This window comes from Colobus angolensis, unplaced genomic scaffold (genome assembly GCF_000951035.1).
Source record: "Colobus angolensis palliatus isolate OR3802 unplaced genomic scaffold, Cang.pa_1.0 Scaffold181, whole genome shotgun sequence".
Classification (NCBI taxonomy): Eukaryota; Metazoa; Chordata; class Mammalia; order Primates; family Cercopithecidae; genus Colobus; species Colobus angolensis.
Window position 1 is genome coordinate 1,839,221 of NW_012114944.1, and position 17,051 is coordinate 1,856,271.

General features: G+C 46.7%; 1 protein-coding gene across 2 annotated transcripts in view; it reads left to right on the top strand.

Moving 5' to 3' along the window:
* POLR1E (polymerase (RNA) I polypeptide E, 53kDa) overlaps positions 1-12,010 on the top strand; it is a 23,265-nt gene extending 11,255 nt beyond the window's left edge. The window contains exons 5-13 of one of the 2 annotated variants that reach the window (XM_011939446.1): positions 715-802; positions 1,082-1,140; positions 1,969-2,113; positions 3,576-3,683; positions 4,309-4,405; positions 6,500-6,633; positions 9,202-9,283; positions 10,050-10,181; positions 11,358-12,010. In XM_011939446.1, coding sequence (XP_011794836.1) covers positions 715-802; positions 1,082-1,140; positions 1,969-2,113; positions 3,576-3,683; positions 4,309-4,405; positions 6,500-6,633; positions 9,202-9,283; positions 10,050-10,181; positions 11,358-11,517 — 1,005 coding nt within the window. In that variant the 3' untranslated portion in view covers positions 11,518-12,010. The remainder of the gene's footprint in view (positions 1-714; positions 803-1,081; positions 1,141-1,968; positions 2,114-3,575; positions 3,684-4,308; positions 4,406-6,499; positions 6,634-9,201; positions 9,284-10,049; positions 10,182-11,357) is intronic. The other variant, XM_011939445.1, reaches the window with a different exon arrangement.
* Positions 12,011-17,051: the final 5,041 nt, after the last annotated feature.

Here is a 17,051-nt window from a genome sequence, read left to right on the forward strand (position 1 = left end):
AGATGGGGTTTCACCGTGTTAGCCAGGATGGTCTCGATCTCCTGACCTCGTGATCCGCCGTCTCGGCCTCCCAAAGTGTTGGGATTACAGGCTTGAGCCACCGCGCCTGGCCCTACACATTATTTTAAAGGACTCTTGAGTCCTGACACCCATCTGTGAATTTCCGAGGTGTCCCCCTGCTTTGCAAACATGTATAACTATATTTAAGTCATCCTCCAACTGTTCTTGTAAAATCCAAGGAGGCAAGGAAAACTGTAATTTAACGTGTTGATTAAACACAGTTTTGCTTTTATATGTAAGAAATTAGTGAATATGAGTTTATTCTAGCTAGCACACACACAGAGATAACATTTAAGTCCTTACTGTATGCTAGTCACTGTTCCAAGCACTTTCCTTGCACACACCAACCTTCTGGAGTAAGTACTGTTGTTCTTTTTTTTTTCTTTTTTACCAATGATGAAACTGGCACAGAGGTTAGATGACCTTATCAGGGGTGATATCTGAGAGAACAGGCAAGGCCACTCCAGAGCTTGTGCTGTTGTCAGGCACGGCAGAGCTTCCAGAGCTTGTGCTGTTGTCAGGCACGGCAGAGCTTGTATTCCAGAGCTTGTGCTGTTGTCTAGTAGGTTATACTGCCCCTTATTTGAGTACTTTGTAGATGATTAGAGAGCATCGTTTAAGTAGCACATACCTCATGTTTATGCCTGCTTTTAGGTCTTTCACCAAGAAAGCAAAATTATTTCCTGGAAAGAGCCAAGGATTTGTTTTCTAATCCTGTCTCTACCTGGTGAACTGACCTGGGGCAAGTCGTTTCATCTGTGGGCCTTCTGTTTTTTAATTTCTAAAATGAAGGGGTTGGGCCAGATGACCCCTTGATTTGGCTCTCTAATTTATTCTCCAAGTTCTTTAACTGTGTACTAAAGCTACATATTAAATATTCACAGTGTACACTCATGTTAGGCTCAGGGAAGTCTTATAGTAAAGAAATCTATTATTCTTAGATAGACAAATGAATATTTATTACTATTTGTAGGCCTCCCAATTGACTTTTCTTTCTCTCTGTTTTTGTGTGTTTTGATAGATGTATCGGTTGAGAGTGAACTGGCACTAGACAGTCAGACCAAAACTTACAGAGAAAAGGTGAGTGTGATAGAATTAAGATGTGGGACCTTAAGCAAGTTCCTTCTACACCTTGGGTTTCTCCATCAGTAAAATGAGCTTGTTGAACTCAAGGGTCTTCCTGGCTGCTCCCAACTCATTCAGTCTGTTTCTCTGGACAGTTAGTTTGTACCTGCAGAAGCCTCCTTGGTCCCACAGAGACCAATCCTGCTGCCATCTGAGGCAGCAGAACGCAGCTCTGTGCCAGTGTTTGGAGTCGGTTCTCTGGGATACAAGTGTAGCATAATGCTTGTTTTTAGGATTTAGTCCAAGTTTTAGAATATATTGGTTGTAGCCTGAAAACATTCATGTTAAAACAAAGTAAACTTGAGGATTTTCAATGTAGAAGGTCCCTACAAAGGTCATATCACCCCAAGATGGCAAATTGATTGAGTCTCTGGTGCTGTGTGGAGCACTGTATTGAGAAGGGATGTGAGGCTAACTTTTGACTCAGGGGAAGGAGTCAGCCCTGTCTGTTACGGGTATAGGATGGGAGAATGGTAAATCTATTATCCCTGTCTGTTATGGGTATAGAGTGGGAGAATGGTAAGCTGTGTGCTACAGATTTTCCAGCCCTAATCCTAGTCAAGTCTTTTTATCTTACTGATGGAGATGCTACTGATTGGCCAATCTGTTAATATCATTTGGTGCTTACAGCAGTCCTGTGAGGTAAATAGGTGCGATTCAGTCTTATTCACAGGTGAGGTAGTGATATCTCTGGGATGCTGAGAGTGTCCCCATAGTGACACAGCTAGGAGGGGCAGCGCCTACCTGCCCTGTTCCCAGTAACCAGGTTTATCTCTTACACAGATGGATTCTTGTATTGAAGCCTTTGGTACCACCAAACAGAAGCGAGCTCTGAATGCCAGGAGAATGAACAGAGTTGGCAATGAATCTTTGAATCAGGCGGTGGCTAAAGCTGCAGAGACTATCATTGATACGAAGGGTGTGACTGGTAAGAAGTTGGAACTTGGGGTAAGAGTCTGCCCATAATGACAGCTTTCTCTTCTCTTGAGATCTTTTACTCATCTACAGATGGAATGCTGGGATCTAGGGCTGGATTCCTTTCTGCCTCTTGCTGAAGGCCTTCTCAGGGACAGGCTCTGAAAGTAGTAAGAAACATCCGAGATGGCCTTGTCTTCTAGTGATCTCACAGTCAAGTACAGGGACAGACATGTAATGGATACGTGCCTGCCGTGGTCATGGCGCTGGGGTTACAGCCTACAGGGCACAGAGGAGGGAGAAGGCCTCAGGTCTCTCCTTGTGAGTTGCAGGGAAGCTTTGGTCAAAAAGGCTGATGTGTTGATGGAAATGAGCCTCCAGAGGTGGCATTTCACTTTGGGGTCGGTGGCTCTGTTTCCGGTATTCAGCCCCTGGAGTATTTAATTGTATTATTTTAAATATATTTATTGTTCAAATACATTATAAGAACATAAAAGCAAGTTTGTATAAGAGCAGCTTTTCTTTTTACCAGTTTTGGAGATGAGGTCTTGCTGTGTTGCCCAGGCTGATCTTGAACTCTTGGCTTCAAGCAGTCCCCCCTCCTCAGCCTCCCAGGTAGCTAGGATTATAGGCACACACCACTGTGCCCGGGGCAGAGCAGTTTTTCTATTAAGAATGGAATTCTAGTAATTTTTGGAAAATCTTTCCATACCCTATGATTATATAGATTTCAACACTTTCACAAATTTATTTATTTATTTATTGGAGAAGGGGTCTTGCTCTATCACCCAGACTGGAGTGCAGTGGTGTAGACATGGCTCACTGCAGCCATAACCTCCTGGGCTCAAGTGATCCTCCTACTTCAGCCTCCCAAGTGGCTGGGACCACACATGTGTGCCACCACACTCAGCTAATTTTTTTAGTTTTAGTTTTTTGGAGAGACTGGGATCTTGCCATGTGGCCTGGGCTGGTCTCAAACTCCTGGGCTCAAGCCATCCTCCCACCTTGGCGTCCCAAAATGTTGGGGTTACAGGTGTGAGCCACCACACCTGGCCGCATAGTTATTCTTGTAGGACAGTTACAGTGTAATATTCTGAAAGTTTTGTTCCACCTACAATGTGTAGCAAATTTTTCTAGAAGTTAAGCCATTAAAGGCTATTTTGGACCTCCCTCACTTTTAGTTTCTCTCATTTTGTATTGTAAATGTTTCTGTATTAGCACAGCTATCTGTCCCAACTCTATTGTTGGGGAATCTTGCCACCTCCTCCTTCTCCAGTGCCTAGCTTGTGTTTGTTCATGAGTGAACATGGCAGTCCTGAAGCAGTCAGCCTGATGAGGAGGCCAAGTCACTTTGGCAGAAGCATTCAGACTTAGGGTTTCTGGACCGTTGGTGGTCTCGAGTGTACAGACTGAAAAGAATGTTGGGGAACTGGAAACAAAGAGGGTGATACGTGGATTGTTTTTTTATTGAAAAGCTCTGGTCAGTGATGCTATCCACAATGACTTGCAAGGTGACTCCCTCTACCTTCCTCCCTGCTATGATGATGCAACCAAGCCTGAAGACGTGTATAAATTTGAAGATCGTATCCTTCTTGCTTGCAGTAGAAAAGCTGCCTTATTTCACAAGTGGAGATGTTTGCATGTGAGTGCACAGTCAGGTTCTCTGAGGGTGTCTGTGTTCTGTGACATTCACAAGAGCTCCATCCAAACCTTTGCAGTTGCTCAGTGCTCTTGCCAGGAGGTTAGCTTGGCTTCCTCACTAGCTGAGGGACCAGCCCCTGGGATTCAAATCCATTCCTCAGCAAAATGCCAAATGCCCACAGCTCAGACCTTTGGGGTCACTCTCCATGGATAGTCGAAATAAGACTTTTGAACCAGTCAAATGCCCAAAGTCTAGGGCAGACCACTTTTGTAAAAGGAAGGGTTGGATCTTAGAATGTCACCACTCAATGGGTCTGGTTAGAAGGAAAATGCCTGCAGTGGCTTTGTGATGAGAAAAGGCAGAAAAGCCTAGGCAGGGAATGGGCTCTGGGCTGGGAGTCTGAGAACTGAGTCATCACCAAGCTCTGCCCCTGTGTGATCTGCCCTGTGTGATCTTCAGCTCTCTGAGCCTCAGTTTCCCAGTCTGTGACATGACGCTGCTATGAGATGATCTAGCTAGTTGGATGTTTCTGTTTTGGTTGGATTATATTCTTGACCTGTAACTAGTTCTTTCCCCTGCTGAGTATGAAGCTCTTCAGAGCCCATCTGAAGCTTTCAGGAATGTCACATCAGAAGAAATACTGAAGATGATTGAGGAGAACAGGTACCCTGACTTAAGCAGATGGGGATTCTGGGGAGTGCTGTTGGGACACAACAGTAGTCAGACACTGTGCAGGTCCTTTGGGTGTCAGTCAGTGAGGGGGTATGTCTGTTCAGCATTTGAACATTAGTGAGCCAGTGTTTTCTTGAATGTTTGGGCTTCCAGGAGCTGTGGGTCACATTCAGGGGAGATGGTTGGTCTCTGAGTGCATGCGACCTGCGACAGGGCAGAGGGTGGTGAGGCCTTCTACTCCGGGGCTGGGAACCAGAGCTGGCCTGTGTCACCCAGTGTCATGCTGATGCTGATTGTCACTGACAGGGCCCAAATGCTGGCCTGGGAATGGGTACTGTCCAAAGTGATGGTTTCTCTGTGATGATATGGTAGGCGAGCTTTTCTAACATTCAATTTATGTATTTAAAATATTGTATATTTTAAATAATTCAGAGATTATTTCCTTCTCCCTCCCCTTTCCCATTAAAACAGCTTCTTTTATGATGATGGTGAGATTTTTTTTTTTTGCTTTTGAGTTTTTTCTTTTAATAATTTGATTTTGATGAAGAGTTGTCAATCTGAGGTTTGTTCCTCCAATTTTTGTTTTTAAATTTTGCTTGTCATTGAAATCCAGCGCCTTTCCAGTGCCTTGGAATTACTATTATTACTACTTTTTTTTTTTTTCCTCTTCAAAGATTTATTTCCAAAAAAGAGCTCATTACTAGTTCATAGTTGTCTTAATGTGACTGTGACTCGGGCTGGTGCAGGAACGAACTCTGAGCGGGGAGTCTGAAAACTGAGTCCCCGAGCTCTGTCCTAATCTTCCCTTCTTGAAACCTCAGTTTTTCTGTCTGTAAAATGAGGCAGCTATGAGATGATCTTGAAGAGCCTTTTTATCTCTGTGAGTCCAGGGTCTTGCTAGCAGAACAGTGCCTGAAAATAATAGTGAGCATTGACTGAGCCTTAACATTTTTGCCAAGCACTGTTCTAAGAGCTTTAGTGGCATCATCTCTTAATCTAGAAAAAATCCTTAGGAGAAGAGTACCTGTACTATCATTGGCCCCAATTTATAGATGGAGAAAGTAGGGTACCAGATGTCAAGAAACTTGCCTGGCTGGGCGTGGTGGCTCACACCTGTAATCCCAGCACTTTGGGAGACCGAGGCAGGCAGATCACCTGAGGTCGGGAGTTCAAGACCAACCTGACCAATGTGGAGAAACCCCATCTCTACTAAAAATACAAAATTAGCTGGCGTAGTGGCAAATGCCTGTAATCCCAGCTACTCAGGAGGCTGAGGCAGGAGAATCGCTTGAACCCAGGAAACAGAGGTTGCGGTGAGCCAAGATCGTGCCATTGCACTCCAGCCTGGGTAACAGAGTGAGACTTAGTCTCAAAAAAAAAAAAAAAAGAAACTTGCCTAAGACATTAAATGGCAGAGAAAGGATTGAAACCCAGGCAGGCTGACTACAGAGTGTATGCTCCTGACTACAAAAACAGGTCAGCAAACTACGGCCCACATGCCAAGTCTGGCCTGCTGCTTGTGAGTAAGTAAAGTATAAATAAACTTTTATTGGATCACAGCCCTATTCATTTACTTAAGTAATATCTGTGGCTGCTTTTGCACTACAATGGCAGAGTCAGGTAGTTGCAACAGAGGTTGTATGGCCTCCAAAGCCTAAAATATTTACTGTCTAGCCCTTTATTGATCCCTGCACTAAACCATGTTCCTCCTGTTGTAAAGAGTGTTGAGTGTACTGGCCTTTATCAGCTGCTTTTCTTCATTTGTTTTTTTGTTTCTGAGATAGGGTCTCGCTCTGTCACCTAGGCTAGAGTACAGTGGCGCAGACAGCTCACTGGAGCCTTGACCTCCTGGGCTCGGGTGATCCTCCCACCTCAGCCTCCCGAGTAGCTGGGACCACAGGAGTGTGCCACCATGCTGGTTAATTTTTTTAGAGATGGGGTCTTGCCTTGTTGCCCAGGCTTTCATTAGCTGTTGAGTGTGTCAGGGGTGAGAGGCGCCTGCTGCTCTTGTTGTAAGAGGGACATAGTTCCTGACAGAGTCCATCTTACCCTGACACAGGCCTCTCTTTCTTTTCCTTGTTTTAGCCATTGCACCTTTGTCATAGAAGCGTTGAAGTCTTTGCCATCAGACGTGGAGAGCCGAGACCGCCAGGCCCGATGCATATGGTTTCTGGATACCCTCATCAAATTTCGATCTCAGAGGGTAGTTAAGCGGAAAAGTAAGTCTATGGTAAACATTTAATTCTAATTGTTTCCAGTCTGTTATTTGTCTATAATTCTTAGATCAGTTCTAATGAGAGAAGAAAATTGATATGTCTGTCCAAGTCTTTATTGTGAACTGTGAGATTCCTGCTGGTACTGCTGACATGTCGAGGGGACTTGCCAGGCCCGTTTTTCTCTCTGGATCTCCCATTTTCTCGTCTGAAAATTGGGGCCACGTTGGATTATATGAGAGTTCAGGGTCCTTCCAGAGCTCACATATGCTACTTCTATTCTGCATTAGGCAAAGTAGAATATCCAGGTCAAATAAAATGAAAATTTTAAGGGACTGTTAGAACAAACATCAGCCGTGTGTGTGTGTGTGTGTGTGTGTGTGTGTGTGTGTGTGTGTGTGGAGAGCGCTTATGAGTTACACATATGTATCTTGAAAGCTTGTGGCAGGTTTCTGTTGTGTCAGCTGATTTCTAACAGGAGAGCGTCAATCTGATGGTAACCCAGTGTCACCTGTAGCTAGGACACTTTGTGGGTCACACCCTCATACCTACCCGGAGTTGGAACCCAGGAGGAGATGTCTGTGGTTTTAGGCACAAGGCGTATTTAGTTGTTGTTACTGTGATTGGGCATCCAATAGTCTATACTCCTGTTTTTCAGTATAGTCATGTGTCACTTAATGATGGGGATATGTTCTGAGAAATGTATCTTTAGGCAATTTTGTCATTGTACAAACATCACAGAGTATATTTGCATAAACCTAGGTGGTAATGGCCTACTACACACCCAGGCTATATGCTATAAGCTGCTGTTCCTAGGCCGCAAACCTATACAGCATGTTACTGTACTGAATATTATAGGCAGTTGTAACACAATGGCATTTGCGCATCTAAATGTATCTAAACAGAAAAGGAATAGTAAAACTATGATATTATAATCTTATGGGACTGGCTGGGCATGGTGGCTCATGCCTATATCTCAGCACTTTAAGAGGCCGAGGTGAGAGGATCACTTCAGGGCAGGAGTTTGAGACCAGCCTGGGCAACATACCAAGACACTGTCTCTACAAAAAAATAAAAATATTAGCTGGGGTAGTGCATGCCTGTACTCCCAGCTGTTTGGGAGGCTGAGGCAGGAGGAGTGTTTGAGCCTAGGAGTTCAAGGTTATAGTGAGCTATGAATGCACCACTGCCTCAGTGACAGCAAGAGCCTGTGTCAAACAAAATCTTACGGGACCATTGTCACATATGTGGCCTGTCATTGACCAAAAGAACGTAATGTGGGACATGACTGTATTTGCTTAGTCATGCTTTTTTTTTTTGAGACAGGATCTCGCTCTGTCACCCAGGCTGGGGTGCAGTCCCATGATCTTGACTCAGTATAACCTCCATCTCCTGGGTTCAAGCAGTTTTGCCTCAGCCTCCTGAGTAGCTGGGATTACAGGCGGGCGTCACCATGCCCAGCTAATTTTTGTGTTTTTAGTAGAGATGGGGTTTCACCGTGTTAGCCAGGATGGTCTCGATCTCCTGACTTCAGGTGATCCACCCTCCTGGGGCTCCCACAGTGCTGGCTGGGATTACAGGTGTGAGCCACCATGCCCAGCCAGTTTTTTTTGTTTTGTTTTGTTTCGTTTTGTTTTGAGATGGAGTCTCACTCTATCACCCAGGCTAGAGTACAGTGGCGCAATCTCGTCTCACTGCAACCTCTGCCTCCCGGGTTCAAGCTGTTGTCCTGCCTCAGCCTCCCAAGTAGCTGGGGTTATAGGTGCCCGCCACCACACCTGGCTAATTTTTGTATTTTTAGTAGAGATGGGGTTTCACCATGTTGGTCAGGCTGGTCTTGAACTCCTAACCTCATGATCTGCCCGCCTTGGCCTCCCAAAGTGCTGGGATTACAGGTGTGAGCCACCATGCCCAGCCAGTTTTTTTTGTTTTGTTTTGTTTCGTTTTGTTTTGAGATGGAGTCTCACTCTATCACCCAGGCTAGAGTACAGTGGCGCAATCTCGTCTCACTGCAACCTCTGCCTCCCGGGTTCAAGCTGTTGTCCTGCCTCAGCCTCCCAAGTAGCTGGGATTACACCATACTCAGCTAATTTTTGTATTTTTAGTGGAGGTGGGGTTTCACTGTGTTGGCCAGGCTGGTCTTGAACTCCTGACCTCAGGTGTTCTGCCTGCCTCGGTCTCCCAAAGTGTTGGGATTACAGGTGTGAGCCACTGCATCTGGCCACTTAGTTCTTATTTTCACATTCCAATTCCACCTTTCCCCCCTCTCTCTGAGCTTTCAGCACAATTTTTGTTTTCTAAGGTCATGTTAAATCTGCGTCCTTAGGCCTCCGGCTGTGTTTTCTTGTCACTGCCCCATCACCAGCATCTCTTGTGCAGGGCAAGCTGCAGGCTGGAGCACACCAAGCATGTTTTCATTTCGATGTGGCCGGTCTGCTTTGTGGGCCCTGCTTCTCTTACCACCTGGTTCTGGTCATTACAGTGGCCCAGCTCCTGGCTTTTCTCTCAGCTCATGGTGGAGGTGTGGCCTGAGGGTTTTGAGAGAAAATGATCAAACTCAACTTTGTGTTGTAGGTGCCCTGGGACCTGGAGTTCCCCACATCATCAACACCAAACTGCTGAAGCACTTTACCTGCTTGACGTACAACAATGGCAGGTCAGAGGGTGGTTTCTGGGATTTTTCCTGTGCAGGAGAAAGTAGGTGAGGGTTGGGAGTGGGCAGCAGGGGCTTGGACTCAATTCCATGTCCACAGAGATGCAGTGCTGAAGAGACTGCTGCCATTTGGAAGGCTCCTGGGGCCCCAGGAAGTTTAGCAAACGCTAAATATGACGTACTCTGTCCTTTTTGGAAAAGTATTACTTTTGGGGAATCTTAGAAGCTCGGGGAAGTCCTCCAATAAAGACTTGTTTTACTTCACATACTTTTGGAGAGCCCTTCCTGATGTCCCACAGAGCTGGTGTTCTGCGGAAAGGCCGTGTTGCAGAAAAGGGCAGCCCAACTCGGTGACTCAGGAAAGACGCGCAAGCATTGCCCCGGGCTTCCTTCCTGCCATTTGCCTGGAGTGTGTTTTCTGCTCTTGAGTGTGCTTGGAAGAATCAGCACAGCTGATTTCGGGATGATTGTTTTCCCAGCAGCCCTGCTGAGCAGGCGGGGACAGACTCAGCGCTAGGGGTGTCTGGGGAGAGTGTAGGCCCAGCCTTCTCTGTCTGCCTCAGAGGAAAACATGGACTGGCACACTGCTCCACTGTGCGTGAGGCCGAGGAACCTTGGAAGGGCAAAGAAGTCACCCACATTCCTTTTCCTTTCCTGAAGTTGGGAAGACATTCAGTGCATATGAGAATAGGGTTGAATGTTCTTATTTTGCTTTTGGAGAAATTGAGAGTTTAATTTTGTTTCTCCTTTATTGCCACTGATTTTCTAGATTACGGAACTTAATTTCGGATTCTATGAAGGCGAAGATTACTGCATATGTGATCATACTTGCCTTGCACATACATGACTTCCAAATTGACCTGACAATGTTACAGGGGGACTTGAAGCTCAGTGAGAAAAGGTGAGCACAACAGAATAAAGAGCTCCCTGCAGGGTGCCTTGATGTCTTATTTCTGGTACCGCTGGAAAGCATGAGGCACCACCAAGGGAACTGAGGATGTTTAAATGTGGGAACAACTTGGAACTGGAGGACTATTTTCAGTGAATGAATCATTGACTGAATGAGCAACTAGACATTACTGAGTGCCTTCTCTGTGCTAGGCACGGTCTTAAATTATGTCATTATCTCACTGATTTTCCTAGAAAACAATTGAAGAATCAGGCTCAGAAAAGTACATGACTTTCTCAAGGTTACACAACCAAGAGGGGAGTAGTTGGCCTTGAGACCTGAGCCTGTCCATAACATTCTGTTCCTGAATAACCAGGCAGCCTCCATTCTCTGAATTGCTGTCATAGGGGAGAGGGATTCTGTATGGGTCTGAGGGGTGCAGCCCAGGGTGGAAGTTGTAGGACAACCCAATTTGAGCTTAGTAAGAAGAGCTTCCTCACAATCAGATGGAAGGGTTTGCCAGGGGAGGTGTTCAAGGCCAGGTGGAACCTCTGTTTAGCAGGGATGTCATGTTTGCACTTCTCTGACCAGACTGGGAGAGCTGGTGGTGGAGGTACCCTTTTCGGTTCCGTCTAGCCTTGTAGAGGAGATTCAGACAGTAGGGGCAGAGCTGCCCAGGAACCGTGGGGTCAGCTGATCTTTGTCAGTGATTTAGGGGCATCTGACATCCAGGAACCCAGAGGGTGTCTAGGAGAGCCTGTGAACACACCTCTGTCTGGACTCTCTAGCAGTCCATAGAGGGACTGTTCTGAGGGCTGTCCACAAACTGTACCCACAGGCAGTGAGGTTGAAAAAAGAGAACCTGTCAGATTCTACCAAGTGCTCAGTCCTGGTTGCTAAATGTTTGGTTATGGGAGGTAAAGAAAGTTGGTTTTTCATCCCTGGTTTTTCATCACGTCTATGGATCTTTTTGAAGGGCAGCACATTAAAATGAAATTGGCTGTCTGATGGTTCCCAGTGGGTGAGGGGACCGTGCCTGCCTCTCTGCCAGGGGCTTTGTGCCTGCTGGCAACCTTTGGGATTCTGTCTTTATGGCCTGGAGCATGAATGTGTGCTACCTTTTGCCAAAGCCCCCTGAACAGTCACACTAAGGGGTCTCTCCAGTTGTTCTGTTTGTGTCTTCCTTAGGATGATGGAGATAGCCAAAGCCATGAGGCTGAAGATCTCCAAAAGAAGGGTGTCTGTGGCTGCCGGCAGTGAAGAAGATCACAAACTGGGCACCCTGTCCCTCCCACTGCCTCCAGCCCAGACCTCAGACCGCCTGGCAAAGCGGAGGAAGATTACCTAGATGCATACTTTCCAGACAGGGCATTTTGGCTGCATCATAGCCACTGGCTGGTCCTATTCATTTCCAGTTTTATGTTTTAAAAAGGAAAGGTCCAGGGACGGTGGCTCACACCTGAAATCCCAGCACTTAGGGAGGCCGAGGCGGGAAGATCACTTGAGCTCAGGAGTTTGAAACCAGTCTGGGCAACATAGGGAGACCCCATCCGTGGGGAGTGGGGGTGGGGGAATGTCAAGCCTGGTGGTATGTGCCTGTAATCCCAGCTACTCGGGAGGCTGAGGCAGGATGATTACTTGAGCTTGGGAAATCAAGGTTACAGTGAGCTATGATTGCATGGCCACACTCCAGCGTGGGTCACAGAGTGAGACCTTGTCTCAAAAAAGTAAAATAAGGAAAAAAGAAGCCTTGCTTTGGCACAGGTATGAAGCCAGAAGCGAGCATCTCAATTGTGCTTGTCTTATGCTGAAATAAAAAGTGATGGCCAGGTTGGACTTCATCTTTCTCCTTTGGTATTGCTGTGATTATAAATGGCAGATGTTTCTCATGTTGGTTCACCTGTGTGGAGATTTGGGAGGGTGGGGCCCGGGGAAAAGATCTCACCAGGCTGAGTCGAACCTAATGGATGAAGGTTTCCAAAGAGAAATGTGAAGTGGCGTTCGTAGGTCTGGAAGGGCCAGTGGAGTACGTGGTAAGGAAGGAGGATCTGGCTCAGCACGCCTGAGAAATGACACTTCAGGCTTTATCAGAAGGTAACTGGGTCACCAGTGTGATGGGGAGCTGCCACAGGCCAGTAGGATACCGCCTGTTGTAATGGGGCGGAGCCAAGTCAGAGGAAGTGGTGACCCAGTTTCTCTGCCTGCCTGAGGCCACATAGAAGGCAGGGGTCAGCTCTGAAGGCCACACTCTGAAGAGGATGAATCAGTCAGTGTTAAGTTCAGAAAACCAATTGCTCTTTGTATCTTAAGAAGAAAGGATTTTAATATACGGATAAGGTGCTATAGAATTGTGAGAAGGGCCAGAGGACCGGGCATCGGAAGGTTGCCGTCGGGACTGCTGAATTCAAGAATACACTGCCAGGGCTGGCTTCGGGGACTCAGAAGCCACTTCTGCCTCATAACTGCTCCTGGAATTCATGAAGCTGAAGATTCAACACTGGGCTGCTGATTTCAGCTACCCATGCTTTCTTTTTGTTTTTATGTTTTTGAAACAGTCTCGCTCTGGAGCCCAGGCTGGAGTGCAGTGGTACAATCTCACTCACTGCTACCTCTGCCTCCCGGGTCCCAGTTCAAGCAATTCTCCTGCCTCAGCCTCCTGAATAGCTAGGACTACAGGAGCATGCCATCACATCCCCCTAATTTTGTAATTTTTAGTAGAGACGGGGTTTCACCATGTTAGCCAGGATGGTCTTGAACTCCTGACCTCGTGATCCACCCGCCTTGGCCTCCCAACGTGCTGCGATTACAGGTGTGAGCCACCGCGCCCAGCCTACTCATACTTTCAGAGGTCCTGTATTTCTACCACCTTGTCACCAGAGACAGCCAAAAGGTCAAGCACCTGGCCTCCACCTTGCTTCCTTCTGGTGCGCGTATATAGGAGCCTGATTTGCATGTAGAATCCTAGCAGCAAGGGAGTCTTTGAAATAGGTTTCAGCTCGCCAGCCTCTAGTTACAGGAGTCATTCTGGAAGGACATGAATGGGTTATAACGGCCAACCAATTGTATGTGTCACTGAGGAGATGGAGAAGCTGTTCAGAGGGGTGCTATAAGGACAGGAAGGTGACACAGGAAGGCTTAGGTACATGGCCTGGGCCCAGTCTCAGATCTCCAGGGTCCTGCTTCAAGTGGGAGCAGTTGAGATCTGTGATACTCGGTGCCTGGGAGGCCGGGTCAGTGAAGGAAGGGAGACGGAGCTCAGCTCCTCTGAGAGGAGTTTACACAGCACCTGGGGCCCTCCATTTGGGAGTCACGGTGGAAGGGAGTCTTGGCTGAGTTTTGGGGCAGGTACACCTTTTTTCCTTTGTGCTCTGGGATACCCTCAGAGCCGTGCTCCTCTGCTTTGTCCCCATCCGCCTCTGGCCCTGGGTAGGAGGCACTTGGAGCATACTTTTCCTCCAGCAGAGATGTGGGCAGGGAATCTACTTGCCTCTTGGTTTTCTTTAAGCCGTTGTGAAAATCAAGTATGTGACTCTTCCTTGGAAAAAATAATCTCAGAAAAGGACTTCTAATACATCCTCAGGTTGTGATTAATTTTAAAATTCAGATGGGTTTGACACTTCGAGGCTGAATTTCTGGTAATGACTGGACAGAGCATGTGACTGGGACCCTCTGAACAACCTCTGACCTAGTGGAGAAGCAGGTGGTAATGCCTGGTGGTATGCATAGGGAAAGACTTGGCGGACAAATACTTGTCATGTTTGTCAACAGGCGTATCTTGCTAAATGTCGGGGACACATTCCCAGGGCTAAAAAGCAAATTCCTGTATATTAGGACATTGTGAATCCTGAGGAAAGGCTCAGAAGAGGGCTCCACCTAGCACAAAACCTGACATAAAAGTGGTCAGTGTCTGCAGAATGAGTCAGACTTTCCTTGGCAGGGTCATTAAGTAGTAAACACTTGCAGAATAATGGAATTGTACTAGGGTTTCTTCTGGCTGTAGAAACCCATTTGTTTACTAATAGCTTCCCAGAGGATACCTTGATCTCACCAAGCTATTTGCCAGAATGTCTCCTGATGGCCTCATTGAAGAAAGGGGGACTGTGAGCCAGATGCTGGTGCCCTGAAGTTTTGTAATTTGTGGGATAGTCTTAACTTGCAGGGTTCGATTAACAGAATGAAGTCTGTTCCTTGGAGGGAAGTCTCTGCTTGCTGCCCTGACCTGTTGGACACTGTAAATTGGGATGGGGTCGAAGAAGGCATATTTACCACATTTGCAGGAGACCCTAACCTGGAAATAGCGAATTACGTAACATTCTTTCAAGTGTCTTCTCTTTTCAGAAAGTATTTTGATACAGTTTCACACAGAGAAAACTTGCAAGAACTCTTGTATATCCTTTACCCAGATTCTCCAACTATTAATACTTTGTCCCATTTACTATTTGCTTTAGACATTTTGAGATTTCTCTTTGAACCATTTGAGGAAAGCATCCTACCCTTCTACCCATAAGTACTTTTCAGTGTATACATCCTGAGAATCAGGACTTTCTCTTCCATAACCACGGTCCACCAGATGCAGGGAATAAGACACCAATACTATGACTTAGCCCACAGTTCATGTTCAAATTTCACCAATCACCATGCCTCTTTGGTCTTGCTCAATCTGAAACAGTTCAGATTTGTATTGGATTTTCTTGGCTTTGACATTTTGGAGAGTGAGGTGTTATTCTGTAGGGTGTCTGTCAGTTGACATTTGGGGCTTCCCTGTGATCGGATCAGCATTTCCATTTTTGGCAGGAACAGCACAGAAGTGATGCTTCACCCAAGTGCATCACATTAGGGGCCCATGATGTGGGACTGTGCTTTCCTTGCTGCTGTTAACTTGTATTAGTTAAGGTTGTGTTTTCCCCTTTGTGAAGTTAGTTTTTCCTTTTAGTTCATAAGTAATTTGTGGAGGGATACTTTGAAACTAAGTATCCTGTTCCTCATCAAACTTTCACCTACTAGTTTCAGCCTCAATGGATGATTCTTGCTGAATCCATTACCAAGATGGTTGCAAAATGGTGATTTTGTAAATTATCATTTCTTCTAATTATTGGCATGCTCTTACAAGGCAGAGCTTGTTTCTTGCCCTTAGAAGTTTTGTGTTCATTTAGTTATCGGCATAGACTCAAGAGTCTTGTGTTCTGTGTGGAGTGTGTTACTGTGATTCCTTGTGATGCCTGGATTGTACGTATTTGGCCAATCTTGAGTTCCTTCAGGAAACCTCCTGGATCCCATCATTTTAAGGGTGCTTCCTTACTTTCTGACATAAGATATTTCAGGCCTATCTTGTACTTTCCCTGCTGCAGCCCTGGAGTCAGTCTTTTGTTTTGGTGTTGCTCTTTAGAGACAGGGTCTTGCTCTGTCAGTCAGGCTGGAGAGCAGTGGTACAGTCAGCTCACTGCACTCCTGGGCTCAAGCCATCCTCCTGCCTCAGCCTCCTGAGTAGCTAGGACTATAGGCATGTACCACCATGCCCAGCTTTGAATCAGTCTTTTATCTAAGGAGCTCTGGCCTTTTAGTGGAGAATAGCAGATGACATGAATGATGGGCCCAAAGCAGGAAGTGAAATGCAATCCTGACTGCCAGACAGATGGGATCTTCAGCTGCAACAACTGGGCTCAGAGTAGAGGTGACAGCTCTGCGATGGGTAGCTCAGGCTGCACCAGGAGGCCATGCTAGCTTTGACTTCATTTGAAAAACACACTAACCACAGCTGATAGGCTCAGGAGCTCCATGAAGGGCACCCTGCAGAGGTCTGGAGGGTAGTGAGAAGGTCCCAATGGGGCAAGCATGCCTGTGTCAGGAGGCTGATCAGGGTAGGAATAAGCCCAGCATGCCCCACGTGAGCCCACCATGAGGAAGCATTTGGAGAGAGCTTTCTCTGTGTTGTTGGAAGGGAGATTGAAGAAGGGGGGCCCAGGGGTGCTGTTGACATTATAGGCTCATGTGCTGTTCCAAGGCCCAACTCTGGCTCACCATCCGCTGTACTTAGGACCTTCTTTGGACACCAGGGCAGTGGCCTCACCAAGACCTGGAGGCCTAGATGATGAAATCATACTGGTGTTTGCTGTGCTTGTACATTCCCATCAGCAGACATCAATGTTGGGGCCTGACTGACCAACAGGTAAGTCCAGGGAGGACACAGTATAAGCTGCTACTGTAGACTGAAAGCAAATGATTCCAAGGAAACCCAGTACCTTAGAGAATTCTCTTTAGATCCATGAGTGCTGCCCATGGAGCTGGGCCATTCCTCCTAAGACACAGGACAGGACTCCTCAATTTTGCTTCTTTGGGCTTTCCAAGACCTACCCAGGCCACTGGAATGAGTCTCGAGAAATGACCAGGGTGGTGAAGAGACACTCTGCAAACTGGCACATACGAGAGGAACCCAGGAGGGCAGCAGACCCCAGGGGGATGAGGGTGCTGCCTGCAAATATCTGAAGAGTTGTCACAGAACAGAGTGAAGAGATGTCCTTTGGGGGCCCCAGGAGGTAGAGACTCTAGAAATGAGGTTGGGTTTGTTTCCTCATTTGTCTGCTTGTCTGTCCACCCATCCATCCAACACTTAGTGAGCTTTGCGCTGGGCATAGAGAATCAACAGTGAACAAGATGGGCAAAATCCCTGCCCTCAACCAACAGACTGAAAATACAGAGGATTCTGTGCCATCTGCAGGTGGTGTGTGGCTGAGTGGGCACAGGAGCATGGAGAAGGAGCACTTAACTGATACTTGCAGAGACCGGGGAAGGTGTTCCACAGAAGTCGTGACTAAGGAGCTTCTGAAGGAGGGTAGAATTCAGCCAGGGAGAGACTTTGGCTCAAGTAAAAAGTTAGATGGGCTC